This window comes from Sturnira hondurensis, unplaced genomic scaffold (assembly GCF_014824575.4).
Source record: "Sturnira hondurensis isolate 20B ecotype Veracruz unplaced genomic scaffold, ASM1482457v3 Scaffold0010428, whole genome shotgun sequence".
In the NCBI taxonomy this organism is placed as follows: Eukaryota; Metazoa; Chordata; class Mammalia; order Chiroptera; family Phyllostomidae; genus Sturnira; species Sturnira hondurensis.
The window spans coordinates 2,045,738-2,060,833 of NW_028083059.1; the positions used below are offsets into that span (position 1 = coordinate 2,045,738).

Genomic DNA, 15,096 nt, shown 5'->3' on the forward strand with positions numbered 1-15,096 from the left:
ATCTAGACAAAGTAAAGAAAAAGTTTATTTTCAACAGCTCCCTTTGCCTTCAGAACCTTGATACTGGATACTTGCTGCTTCTCATCCATCAGATCCTCACAACAGCTCTTTCTAACCTCACCTCTCTTGAGGTCACATCTGCAGGCAGTCCAAGGAGGGGCTGTGGTTGGGTTCACCTGAAACTGAAAACGGCTCAGGAAACAAGGTGAGTACTCAGAGGCTGGCGAAAGAGCCCGACTTCAAAGCAGTACTTGCAGGCGAGTGAATGGAGCACAGATGGAAATCTCTAAGTGGCTGGCTCACAGCTGCCGAGCGCAGCTGCCTTCTCCTGTGGGAGGCAGTCACACTGCCCCGTGCAGGGTGCCGACAGGTTTCCAAGGCTAGTCGGCTCCTGTGTGGAGTTACACTCGGCATCCTCTACCTCAGGCCCATCGCAGCCAGTCGGCACTGCGTTGACACGCACTGCTTTACTTCTAAAGAGCTTTTGTGTTGCCATAGCAATTCACTGGCAGCTTAGTTAAAGGAATAGATTTGCACTGTGAAATGGCAAAAGAGCTTTCGATAAGAACCCCGAGGAGTTGAGGCCCTTCCTTCAGAAGCAGAGGAGAGAGATTGAAGAGGGAAAGCTCGATCCTGAATTCCTAGCCAGCGACCAGGCAGCACTTCACCAGGCTGGTGTGCTCTCTACGGCTTATTGCCAAGTGTGGACAAATGGAAGAAAGTCTGAATTATGAAGGATAAAGTTCAGTGTTTTAAAGCAGTGGTCCAGAGCCCATTGATGCACTGTGCACACAGTGTGCATACAGCTGGTGATGAATAAATTCTTGTTTAAATGGCTACGTGGGAAAGAGACATACCAATCGGTTGAACATGCATGGGTATTCTTCAAGTCCTTAAGGCAACCTGAAGACGGTACACTTCTACATGTAGCATAAATAGCCCATCCTCTATTCACTGATTCTTCTTTTTTAAAAAAATCCTCACCCAAAGATATAGTTATTGGTTTTGGGGCGGGGAGGGAAAGTGGGGGAGGGAGAGAGATGTAAGAGAGAAATGTTGATTGCCTCCCATATGCACCCTGACTGGGAATCAGACCTGCAGTTTCTGTCTGTGCCCTGGTGGGGATCAAACCTGTAACACTGCGGTGCACAGAGTGATGCCCTGACCAACTGAGCCACCTGGCCAGGGCGTCAGTTCTTACACAGCATGCCAAGTTAACCTCTACTCTGCCTAAGCGCTCACATTCCCAGCGAGTTAAGTCTGAATCAATGGGGCTCTGCTATAACATGGGAACTTTAGGCGACACACCCTTGAAAGCTGAAATTCAGTTTTGTTAACTTCACATGTAATTTTGACCATCCACTTATCTGACTAAAGCTTCAAGTCCTGGAGGGACCACAGAGCAACAGCCCTCTTTAATAAACAAAAGGATGGAAATCAAGTCTGGACGTTGCAGCCATGGGATGTGCAGCGCATGGTCTTTCAGTGAGGAGAGTGTAGCAGCTGGGAGGCAGCAAAAGGACCTTCGCTGCCTGAACCCTGCGGGCACTGGGCAGTATGGACCTTGAGAAAATGAACCCTCTAAGTGTGCCTTCCAGCTCTGTCTATAAAACATGTCTTTGGATTGCAACCCAAGTTGCATTTGCTCTAGAAAACTGGTGACAGTTATCTTTCTTGGACTGTCTTTTCCCGCCACCCTCCAGCCCCCTTAAAGGAGAAATTGCTTTAGCGACCCAGCTTGGAAATGGGTGACATGATGGTGATGATGTGACTGCATCTCAGGCTTTTATGAAATCTTCCTTTACATTTGTACTTCAACTTTATTGTGCAGGTTAACATGCCGCCACGAATCCCCTCTGAGTTTCTGTGTCCTGAATGTGCCTCGTGGAATGTTACTGTAATGTTAAGAACTACCACAAACTGTGCTTATTTCAATTTTTCTGTATTTTACATAGTTCAGAAACTAAACAAACCTTGACTATTTAAAAAATGAAAATGACTAGTTTGGGGAAAAAAAGACAAGGAAGACAAGGGAAGACCCTAGTCAGTGTGGCTCAGTGGGTTGGGCATCAACTCGCAAAGCTAAAAGTCACCGGTTTGATTCCCGGTCAGGGCACATGCCTGGGTTGCAGGTTTGGTTCCTACTGGAGTGTGTGAGAGAGGCAACCAATTGATCTTTCTCTCTCTTCCTTCCTTCCTTCCCCTCCATAAAAAAAATATTAAAAAACAGGTTAGACTGTAGGGTTCCTGGAGACTAAGTCCCCCGCATGATGTAGGGTGAGGACAGAGATACTGACCAACTCAAGACTTCATATTAAGTATGCACAAAGAAAAACTGGGGGTAACCACTAGACAAATAGAAGCAGATTTATAATTCAGTGGAAGGAAACATAAAGCACAAAGTAAGTTGAAAAAAATAAAACATAAGTGGACAAAAAACTGGCAGAAGAAATTTCAAAATCAGATAAAAAAATCTATATATATATTTGCCTACCTTATAATGATCAACTTCAGTAAATCACATTGTTACAAATTTGAAGAGTCACAAGTCACAAGAAGATATCTGCACCACAGATTATCCACTCAGTATTAATATCATGAATTGAAAAATTTCTAAATAAGTAAGAAAAATGCAAACAGCCTGCTAGAAAATGGTCAGACAGGACTTCTGACCAAGATGGAGGCGTAGGTAGACACACTACGCCTCCTCACACAACCAAAAGAAGGACAACAACAAATTTAAAAACAAAAAACAACCAGAACTGACACAAAATCAAACTGCATAGAAATCTGACAACCAAGGAATTAAAGAAATATTCATCCAGACTGGTAGGAGGGGCAGAGATGGGCCACTGGGTGGAGAGGACTCGTGGCAAGGCAGTGGCTGGCGGACCGGGCGGTCCCACATTCACGTGCAGATAAACTGGGAGGAACAACTAGGGAGCAAGACAGATCGCACAACCCAGGGTTCCAGTGTGGGGAAACAGAGCCTCGAAGCCTCTGACTGTAAACTCCTGTGGGGGTTGATACGGCAGCAGGAGAAACTCCTAGCCTCACAGGAGAGTTCGTTGGAGAGACCCACAGGGTCCTAGAATGCACATGAGCCCACCCACCCGGGAATCAGCACCAGAAGGGCCCAATGTGATTGTGGGTAGCTGGGGAAGTGACTGAAAACCAGCAAAGAGCAGAGCAAGCAGCACTGTTCCCTCTTGGACTCCTCCCCCCAAACAGAGTCACAACCAGTGACCTGGGTTGCTCCACCCTGGTGAACACCTAAGGCTCCACCCCTTACTACATAACAGACAGGCCCAGACCCCCCCCCCAAAAAGGCCCAAATGAAAGAACAGTTCAAAGCTCCAGAAAAAATACACCTAAGGGACGAAGGGATAGCCAACCTATCTGATGCACAGTTCAAAACACTGGTAATCAGGATACTCCAGGAACTTACTGGGTATTTCAACAGCATAAAAAAGACCCAGGCAGCAATGAAGGTAGCATTATGTGAAATAAAGAAAAGTCAATGGGGAACCAACAGTGACAGGAAGAAAACCAGGACTCAAATCAATGGTTTGGACCAGAAGGAAGGAAGAAACATTCAACTGGAACAGGACGAAGAAACAAGAATTCAAACAAATGAGGAGAGGCTTAGGAACCTCCAGGACATCTTTAAATGTTCCAATATCCGGATCATAGAGTTGCCAGAAGGAGAAGAGGAAGAGCAAGAAATTGAACTTATTTGAACAAATAATGAAGGACTTCCCCAATCTGGCAAAAAAGAAAAAAAGAAAAAAAAAAAGATGTCCAGGAACTCCAGGAAGCTCAGAGAATTCCAAAAAAGTTGGACCCAAGGCACATCATAATTACATTATCTAAGATGAAAATTAAGGAGAGAATCTTAGAAGCAGCACGAGATAAGGAGGCAGTTACCTACAAAGGAGTTCCGATAAGACTGTCAGCTGATTTCTCAAAAGAGACCTTGCAGGCAAGAAGGGGCTAGAAAGAAGTATTCCAAGTCATGAAAGGCAAGGACCTACATCCAAGATTTCTCTATCCAGCAAAGCCATCACTTAGAATGGAAGGGAAGATAAGGTGGTTCTCAGATAAGGTCAAATTCATGGAGTTTATTCTTGAAGTTTAGTTCATTCTTGGTGATGACCAAGCCCTTTTTATAGGAAATGTTAAAGGGACTTATCTAAAGAAAAAGAAGGTAAAAAATATGAACAGTGAAAGGACAAAAAACTCACAGCTGTTGACAACCACACCTAAAACAAAAACAAAAACAAACTAAGCAAACAACTAAATAGAAATAGAATCGCACAAATGGAGATCACATGGAAGGTTATCAGTGGGGGAGTGGGAGGGGGAGAGAGGGGGAAAAAGTACAGAGTAAGTAGCATAGATGATAGCAGGTAGAAAATAGACAGGGGGAGGGTAAGAACAGTATGGGAAATGTAGAAGCCAAAGAACTTATATATATGACCCATGGACATGAACTAAAGGGAGGAAAATAGGATAACTATAATAGCATAATCAATAAAATATATCTAAAAAAATAAAACAACAACAANAGAAGGGGCTGGAAAGAAGTATTCCAAATCATGAAAGGCAAGGACCTACATCCAAGATTTCTCTATCCAGCAAAGCCATCACTTAGAATGGAAGGGAAGATAAGGTGCTTCTCAGATAAGGTCAAATTCATGGAGTTTATTCTTGAAGTTTAGTTCATTCTTGGTGATGACCAAGCCCTTTTTATAGGAAATGTTAAAGGGATTTATCTAAGAAAAAGAAGGTAAAAAATATGAACAGTGAAAGGACAAAAAACTCACAGCTGTTAACAACCACACCTAAAACAAAAACAAAAACAAACTAAGCAAACAACTGAACAGAAATAGAATCGCACAAATGGAGATCACATGGAAGGTTATCAGTGGGGGAGTGGGAGGGGGAGAGGGGGGGAAAAAGTACAGAGTAAGTAGCATAGATGATAGCAGGTAGAAAATAGACAGGGGGAGGGTAAGAACAGTATGGGAAATGTAGAAGCCAAAGAACTTATATATATGACCCATGGACATGAACTAAAGGGAGGAAAATAGGATAACTATAATAGCATAATCAATAAAATATATCTAAAAAAATAAAACAACAACAAAAGAAAATGGTCAAACTAGTTATTCGGGCCCTGGCTGGTGTAGCTCAGTGGATTGAGCATGGGCCTGTGAAACAGAGGGTTGCTGGTTCAATTCCCAGTCAGGGCACATGCCTGGGTTGTAGGCCAAGTCCCCAGTAGGAGACATAGGAGAGGCAACCGCACATTAATGTTTCTCTCCCACTCTTTCTCCTTCCCTTCCCCTCTCTCTATTAATAAATAAAATATTAATAAATAAAATAAAAAATAAAAAATTAAATAAATAAAATATTTTAAAAAAAAACTAGTTATTCACCAAAGAGGACATTGGAATGGCTGCTAAACATGTGAGAAGATACTGGATTTCACCAGTAACCAGGGAAATTTTTCGTTGAACCCAAACGAGTTGCATTTCACCCCCATCATTCTGGTGGGTCTTCTGGGGAGCCAGCGGCGCATAAGCACTGCCAGTGAGCAACCCCGCCGGGGGCACACGGAGGCTTGTTTCTGAGGGATCACAGCAGCACTGTCGGTGAGGGCAAACGAAAAAAAAAGTAAAGAAAATAAATGTCCATAATAAGGAACAAGTATAAAATTGTCACTCGTTGACTATAAAGCCATGAAAATGAACTTGAACGACATCTGACAAACACGAATGAATCCTACTGAAGCAAAAGCAGTCAGCGGCCAAACAGCACATAAGCGTGGCGTCACTTCTATCAACGCAGGCACAAAACAACCGTATTTGAAGGCGACACAGGCCGTATGAGTATGAAGAGACACGTGGGAAATCAGAAAGCGAGCAACCCGAATGGGAACGGGGCTTTAACAGTCTGTTTTCCTTCGCTATGTGGTAGGTACGCAAGTGTTCATTGTGATTTTCACAACTTTTTGTGTTGGAAAAACTGTTATATATTTTAAAATAGTGAAAAAAGGCAGAAAATGGAGACATCTATTCCAAGAATTTTACTATGAAATAGCAGAGTCGAGGGAGGGTTTTAGGAAAGAAACAAGCTCCTGATATTACTAGCCAAGGAAGGGCTCTACTTCCTTGCTGGTGCCCCCTCACTTTCCTGACAGTTCAAAAATGAAAGGGGGAGAACTCCCCACTCCTTGAATCCTTGAATGTGGGCTGTACACAGTGACTTCTGTCCAAAGAGTACAGTATTGGGGGAGGGGGAGAGGGAGAGTGACTTTACTGTGGAGAATCCTGACAGGCACAACTCAGGGTGGGTGACCAAGACCAACATTGAATCCACAGTCAGATTCTGTCAGGTACACACTCGATACGACACAAGGAAAATGGCACTTCACCGCCACCTTCCTTCCCTGAGCCAGGAACCACAGTCCAAGCACGAGAAGAACCAGCAGACAAATCCCGGCAGAGGGCCTTCTGTCTCTGACCGGCGCTGCCTCGGAGATCTGCACCCACACGGGGAGTCCGACCAAATGGCACAGCCAAGGGGAGCCCAGGGAGGCAGGACAACCAGGTGTAATGTGGTGTCCTGGGTGGGACCCTGGCACTGGACACGGATGCTGGCCTAGACTCTTCCTCTGAAATGCCTCGGGCTCTTCAGAAGGTACAGACCCTCTGATATTTAATGTCTTTTAAACACTGCTGAGAGTGGCCATCAATCACCCACTTGACAAGTCTGTTTTCTTCCTCCTGGTGCACATCCATGAGTAAAAAACATGGATGTTTTGTAAACCTTAAAAAGGTTTTATTAAACCTTTTTTTCTCTTAGAGGTTTAATAAAACCTTTTAAGAGAAAAAAAAATGCTTGCCCTGAGAGGTTAGTAAAGATTTCCCACTGCCTGAGCCAAGTCAGCCCTGCGGACACAGGAGGGTGGGAGGTACAGTTAAAGAACAGGCAGGGGTCACGCCAGGTGCCTTTTATGCCACCCCAAGTCCTCTGACCTCCTCTTGCACAGCGGAGAACCTCTGACAAATTTTAAATAGTGCAAGGATATGATGAGAGTGATGCTCAGTTAGCGCTTAGAAAAGTTACTCTGATAAGAGTTTAGATTGGAAAATGGGAGAGAACGTCAGCCAATGTTTGAGGACACAGTGTTAGTTGGGGAACTAAGATGAGGGACCTTAAAGAAATAGGATATTCAGACTGTGAACTGAGGGAGCTACAGACTTCGGGCTTCAGTGGTATCCAAAACTGCTAATACAGTGATAGTCATTAGGTAGGTGTCAGAGCCATAATACATATGAAGGGAAGCCCCCTAAAATGAAATGTATTTGTAAAAAATTGTGTACTTATTCTTACATGTTTGAACTTCAGTCACCTTCAGAGTGCTCTCCATTTGATGCAATACGCCTATAGAGATGTTTTTCCCCAGTGCTCAAAGCAGTCTTCGAATTCATCTATTTTGATGTCTTTTAGTGCTTTGGCTGTTTTTTATTTCACCTATTCCATAAAACAAAACATTTCCCTTGAGGACTTTTGTTCATCTGGGGAAACAAAAAAAAGTTGCTCAAGGCAAGATTGGGTGAATAGAAAAGGTGGGGCATGGGGTCATGCTGTTTTTGGTCAAAAACTGCTGAACATTCACTCACTCAGTGCTTGGAAATCACCCATCACGAAATGGGCAAATGTGTTGAAAGAAAAAAAATTCACTGAAGACAAACACAGCCGCTCACAACAATGCCAGCTGGTGCACTGATACAGATACGCTCCTAGGACACTCATCTAGCAAGGGTAGCCTGTACTACAAGGGGCCTGCCCTCCAGAAGGTGATTCTGGTTTCTCTCACAACTATGAAGGCTGGCTGAGGTTCCATCACAAGGATAATAATTCTCTTGAAAGTGGAAGTGGCGGTAAGACCGAGCCAAGACGGGCCCATGTTCAGGCTACACCTCCAAATGCGGGCCGTGTGAGAGGCACAGAGGGCGGGCACTGTGGGAAGTGGCAGAGGGAACTCTGTAAGCGTGTGTATGGGGGCAGCGTGCGGGCGTGGGCTGGGGGGCCGGGGCTCGATGGGACTGCACAGTTGTCCGGAACCAGACTAGGAGTCAGACACAGTGGTCTTGCTTTGAACACAATTTACTAAAAAGCCAGGGACAACTTTCTTTTAATTAAATAATTTCTTAATGAAGGGAATGATCAAAGTTCCAGAGGAAGAGCCACGTCAGGACCACCTGGCTGGTGAGTGTGGTGCCCGGGAAAGGGTGAGGAGAGCACGCTGCCTTGTGAGAGAAAGGCTGGGCGAGCCGCACGTGTCCCTCAGTCTCCTGGTAACCACATTTTAAACAGTAAAAACAGATGGGTGAAATTAACTTTAATAATATAGGTTGTATAATTCAATATATCCAAGGTATTTTTATTTCAACCTAAGTATGAGTCGCATTTCAGGTAGGTATGTGGTTGCCGCACACCTAGAGGCTCTGCACAGGCGCAATGTGCAAGAGTCAGCAGGGGTCACGTGTACTCTGCCTCCGGGAATGAGGACTAGAAGGTGGACTTGTGACCCTGAGGTTTCAAGCTGGGGGTATTGTAATGATGACAGTGGAGCCACGAACAAAAACAAGCAACACACACTGAGTCAACATCTGCTGTTCAAGAAAAAGTACAATGTTGCTATTATGGAAACAATGACTTTTATTTCCATCAAGAAAGATGATCACACCACTATTTAAACTTATCTGAAAAAATCCTGAAATAATTTAAACTGAAGGCACAGAACAAATTGAAATATTTAACTACTTAAGCTTCAAATGACAAAATTCAAATTCAAATGTTTCAACAGTAACAATAAATTATGGACATGTTTCCATCACCAAATATTCTGACCAAAAGCTATATAGTCTTTTGTAATAAAACCAAATTAGCTTAAGCTGATTTCAAGATTTCCATGATAAAAATACTGAATAATATTGAAAAAAGTTTCTTCTTTCAAAATACTTATTATATCATTGGATTCAATAAAAGTATGCTATATATAACAAAGTAGCAGTTTGGATATTTGTTGATGGATGACTACTCCCCAAGGAATGACACATTCTTACAAAATGTTTAAAAAATAGCAAAGTGGGTTACAAAATTCTACTTGGAGAGCAGGAAAAAAACTTGTTTGGTGTCAATTAGGGTAACGAAACACTTCAACATCACATTGCTTCCAAAGCCAATCACGATGCGACAGTAATGTACTGCACGGGGCATTCCACTGCCTTGGTCATCTGTAGGCTACAGTGTGGCTAAGGGGTGGAACAAGCTGGCAACAATTATTGCCAACAACATCTCTTAGTTATTCAAAAGAGATATATTTTAAAAAATCATTATAAAACTAACTGGAATAATCGGCGACATGCTAGAATACAATGAGCCCCAGCTGAGGCTGGGGTTTTCAAACGCAGCTGCTGAGCTTGAAACGAAGTCGCCGCGCTGCACCACACACTGCGGTGTTCGGAAACTCGTTCTCTGACCATCAACCATGATGCCATGTGTGACAGAGGTCACTTGTAAATTAGCTCAGATTCTGAACTCAGTTTCTAATGAAACTTTTTTCAAGTATGCATAATATTAATACGGTAGGAATATTTTCCTCTTATTCACTCTTTTATGTGTTCAAAGGACAACCATACTGAATAAAGGACAAACAAAATGGGCTGGTCACAGTTTTCAAAAACATCTCAAAAATGAAATAGCCTAATGACCAAAAACTGATTGAAAGATATTCACATCTAAAACCTACCATTTCAAATTTAAAAAAACACAGAGCTTTTCACTTTTTCTTAAAATAATTAAGTTCATAAGTAAAGAAATAATGGGGAAAATGAGAGTTTCTAAAACACTCAGGAATCTAACCAGAATAAGATAAAAAAAGGTCTAGCTTCTCCTACTTAGCTGTGATATATATGTACTGAAGAGCAATATGCTTTTAGTTTTATCATCTAATTTAATTGCATAAATCACCGAAACATTTCCAGCTAAGTTTGCTGATACAAGGATAATACAAACTCTAGAAAATTATTCTCAGCAAAAACTGCTTCAAACCTTTCCTATATAAAACATTCCTTTGGAAGGGGATCTTTAATGCTTTTGGACTGTTCAAGTAAATGCAGCTTTTAACCATCTCCAGCAGTAAACTATAATTATCTCCCAAATTCCCCTTGCTGGGTAGTTATCTTTCATTCTCTACTATTCTAATAATGGTATGTTATTTTTTATAAATCTCTTTTGTGGTGTTAAACTTATATTTTCAACATCTATGAACACTGAGAGACTGAAGAAATAAAGTGGAAAGATCACTTGACAAGCAGCCTGAAGCTGTGAAATGTTGGCACCTACGAACAATGGGAGACAGTTACCACCTGCACTTAGGATGTACCCATCCGCAGCACTGGTGCACCAGCGAGAGCAAATGCTACTGCCAGTCTCTCCACCAACACTGGCCTCGGGCACCGGTAACTCCTTGCGTGACTCAGTCAGTGAAAATAAAGAGTCACCAAAAGTCCTCTAATCTAGCCGGCCGGATCACAGTTTGGGCAGACTTCATCATCATTGGTCACATTTTGAAAATACGAACTCACAGGATTAGTGGAAGACTGTTTCCAAGCTGAAAGAAATGTGGCTCACTTGAGGAAAACCACTTAAATAACAACAGAAGGACAATGTTAGTGGTTATGGGCCCTGTAAATACCAGCTGTGTCAGCGGCTCTGAACAACTAGAAACACAATAAAACTAAAGAGTTTCCTTTCTGAAACCTATGAAAAGAAAGACGTTTAACTCAGAATTGATTTCAAAATCTACACCAGGCTGCCAGGCCAGCAAATAACGGTCAGAGTGACTTTGTTCCTCTGCTCCTTCAACATGGGAACTAGTGCAGAATGGCTCATGCCCACAGTTGACAGGCCATTCACGGCCACGATCATATCTCCGCACCTAGAAAAGGACAGACAGAAACAGAAAAAGAAACAGACTGTCATGATTTTCGTAGTATTAAAACCATTACCCAGATTTGTTTAGTTGAAAATCCCAGCTTCACTTAACGATGAAACTGTCAGTGACTAAGCTGTATTGTCTACTCTGAGACAAGTCTGGAGTGATCTTTTCCGCCCGAGGCGGTGTTCCAGGGCCAATCACGGACAGCCCTGCCCCACCCCCTGCTGTAATTGGCGGGCGATTTCAAGGGCAAGAAGGTAACTTTCATATAAGAATAAACAAACTATAACTAGGTGAATAAATCTTTTATGATGCTTTATTTTTAGTTTGTAATGTGAATATGCTATTTTATTGTTAGCTATCTCAATTTCCCTTTGGAAGTAGGTGGAATGCAAATTACAAACTAATTAACCAAGACCCAAGCTGGTTAATTTAGCTAAGACAATGGTTAATTCATTTTCTCCTCCTCTTTCCTCATAAAATAATGCTTTTTCCATTTTATAAAATAATTTGATAAAGGACTGATCTGGAGCACACCAACTCTGATAGACTTTTCACAATATTATTTTGATGTCACTTGTTAGCAAATACTGTAAATTCTCCAGTTGTACAGCATTTGGTTATCACCATTTACTTTTTCACGACTGGCTCTTTCACCAAAAACTAGGCACTGAAAACTTGCAACCACCCACTTCCTCTCTTGATACAACACCCCACTCTTCTCCCAGCACCTGAGCTTTGAAAAGAAAAGCGGCCACACAGAGGCTGAGCGTGTCCTCTCTGCCCAGGGTGACAACAGGCAGAGGGGTTAACGGGAAGGGCCCCGGGGCCAGGCAGTCCTGGGTTTGAACTGCGGTCACCCACGTTCAGCCATTTGACTGTGGGCAAGTTTCTTAACGCTCCTAAGCCTTAGTTACCATATTTATAAACCAGAACGAAACAACACTGTTTAAAAACACCTTGGAGGGTTAAGGGGATGCAGAGATACATACAATCAATCACAAGCACTGGTTCTGCGCCAGGCACACTGCCAACTATCAAGCATTTGTTCATCAAATATTTATTGAGCCCCGGCTGGGTGGCTCAGTTGATTGGAGCTTCATCCCATATACCAAAAGGCTGCGGTTCCAATACCCTTCGGGGGGGTGCACGAGAGGCAACTGATGTTTGTGAATCGATGTTTCTCTCTCTCTCTCTCTCTCAACTTAATAAAGCATATCCTCAGGTGAGGATTTTAAAAAAAGAAAAACACCTATTGAGACTCTAGCACATACACAAGGCCCTATTCTGGCTGCCAGGGATGTAACAATAAATGTAACAAAATCCCCTCCCCTTGGCTGAGTGGAGCTTGCATAAACACAGTGTTAGGCAGACCTAAGCGCTGTGGGGAAAGACAAAGCAGAGCCGTCGTCTAGTGACAGGACCGGTCCTGAGTGGGCTGCGGGGCAAGGCTGCTCCACACTCGTTGCACCACAATGTGTGAGGGGCAGCGACTCTGACGCAGCCGCACCACGAGATGAGCAGAACATGGAGCTACGGGTGGCCAGACGGCTTAGGCAGTGCTCCAGTCTGCATCCGAGCTGGAAGGTTTTTTCTGCAGAGGGCCAGGCAGCAAACATACGTTTTAGGCTTTGCAATCACATGGTCTCACTGCGGCCCAGGAGCAGCCTCAGACAACATGTAATGAGTGAGCGTGGCCACGTTCCAGTAAAACTCGAAGTGCAGGGACAGACAGCTGCATTTGGAGCTGGCCCCTGGTCTGGGCCGTGTCTATCATCACGTCAGCGACACAACAAGACTCACTTTAATCGTCCATCATAATAAGCAGGCGTCCCCAAGACAATGGTTTTAATGAAGAAAGGCTGATTGGTGTGGTTCTCTTCGTATCCACCAACAATGCTGAAGCCCCAACTTCCCAAGTTGCTCCGTCGTAAAACGATATCATGGCAGCTGTGAAGGGAACTGCAACCGAACACAAACATTGGGAAATAATTCACCCTGGTTTGTTAGAGCCCCCCCACCGTGTCATACCACCACCGGTAGAAACGGGGAAGGGCTGCTTCATTTCCTTCTGAAGGCATCGTTTTGCCCACCCACTTTCCAACCCAGATGCAGTCCCAGGTAGACGGGAATTTCTTCCACTTTTTTCAGTCTTCTCTTCCCAAGTGAACACACACACACACACACACACACACACACAGTGGGTTTAAATAAACTGGGTCATGAGTTACACCTCAGAAATTTGTGTGAGATGGGTCTGAGCCTCTACTGCCAACAGGTCCTCTGATCTAATGCCCATTTGTATCTTCAAAATCTGCCTCTACTGAAAGGCGCTGTGCAGGGTCCAGCCCCGCTGACGTTAATGCTCGGATGAAAGAAATGAGCAGCGGAGCAAATCCCCCCAAATGTAAGATGCCTCTTTTTAATCTACACAAAGAATTAAAAGTTGTGGAAATTTTCCTCCTTCACTTAAAATGCTTTCATTTTAAGTGTGACTCTAACTGACAAAATAGGAAAATCAATCCAGGAAATAGTAACAAAAAATCTATTTCAGTTTTGTTGCACAGAATAAACAGATACGAAGTAGTTAAAACATCTTGTCATAAAAAAAATCCCCACAAGGTCCACATACAAGGTCCCCACAGGTCCCTGAGACATGAATTCTACTATAATTTTAGGCCTCTTTGGTTTTTTTTTAACCAAGAAGACAAGTCAGCAAGTTAGATTATGAACAAATAATCTAATAATCCAATTGGATAATCCAATATTATGAAATAATCCAATAATATCCTTGCTTCTTTGTTGTTCCTTCTGTGAAAGTGCTTTATAAACCATAGAGCACTATACAAATTCTAGTTATTCCAAATTTATTCCAAATAAAGCTAGATAGCCCAGAAACTGGCACATTTTTATTCTTTATTTTTATTTTAAATGAGTAATTTTCATACTTTGTTAAGAGTCAAAATGTTTCATCATCATTCAGGTTTAGGATTCTTTCATATGCTGAGAATCTAAGCTGATCTGGAAACCAAGATGGTGACATGCAGTCTTCCTACCTCCATACTAAACTATGCAGCAAGCCCCGGAGGCTCGAGGGGCTTTCGTGACCACACACGGTGCTCCCAGGGCCTTGGCTGGTCAGTCACACCTGTGGTCAGCAGCAGCTACTCTCGAACACCAATGACTGGGCTTAAGATTCTTATGTCCAATAAAAACTGAGTTTATACCCTGCTATTTTAGGTGAGCCAAAAGGATTAGGAACACAGGGCTTTTAGAAAGACTTCTGGGATGGGACAGGCCCTGTGCTCTGACCCCACACTGCGACCCCGCATGGGAGGGCAAGCGTGGGTCAGAGCGAACGCTGACAAGGGCAGCTTTCCTGAGCAGGAGGTGGAGTGTCCATCTCGTGGCTGCCCACTTACCAGCCTTAACAGAAATTGGACAAATGGCTTTATACATTTTTATAAACAGTTATGTCTTTTAGCTTAGTTCTTATTATTAAATTTATCTTTTAAATATAAGCACTTAAGAAAAATTACCATTCTCTTTTGTAACTTGTTTGATGTCACTACTTTTTCCTAACCAAAGCCTTCTTTCCCCCCTGAGTGAGTGAATTTACTGGGTTCCACACTAATAGAGGTTGTCATTATGGTTATTTCGTAACACAACAGAAAAGCTGTCAGTACCTCGGAAGCCCAAGCCACATGACCCAGGATGGGGACCAGCTGGCATCATACTCGTTTTCACTGAACGTGCTTGGTGGCTCGTCCGTGGCCTGCGTGGCCTCCTCAACAACTTGCACCTCAAGCGCTTTAAGGGCAACAGTGGGGGATGCAGCACTGGCTTTCAGCATAGCAACAGCCTCACTGTGACTTAAACTGGTCAGATCGATGCCATTGATATTCAGTAATACATCACCTGTTGAAAGGACGAGACAAAAGAAATGCACTGAGCTACCAAGTGATTCTCTTCCTGCAAATTCTCCTACTGGTAAACTAATCAACAAAAGCTGGATTCAGTGTCTCAAATGAGATAAGGTAAAGGACCATTTTCTACTTCTCTGTGGTTTTTATAATTCT

General features: G+C 43.1%; 1 protein-coding gene across 1 annotated transcript in view; it reads right to left on the bottom strand.

The window, feature by feature from the left end:
- Positions 1-8,713: 8,713 nt before the first annotated feature.
- Positions 8,714-15,096, bottom strand: part of LNX2 (ligand of numb-protein X 2) — a 90,870-nt gene continuing 84,487 nt past the window's right edge. Inside the window, exons 9-11 of the mRNA XM_037058885.1 lie at positions 14,704-14,935; positions 12,821-12,979; positions 8,714-11,017 (exon numbers count right to left, since the gene is read on the bottom strand). Coding sequence (XP_036914780.1) covers positions 10,882-11,017; positions 12,821-12,979; positions 14,704-14,935 — 527 coding nt within the window. The 3' untranslated portion in view covers positions 8,714-10,881. The remainder of the gene's footprint in view (positions 11,018-12,820; positions 12,980-14,703; positions 14,936-15,096) is intronic.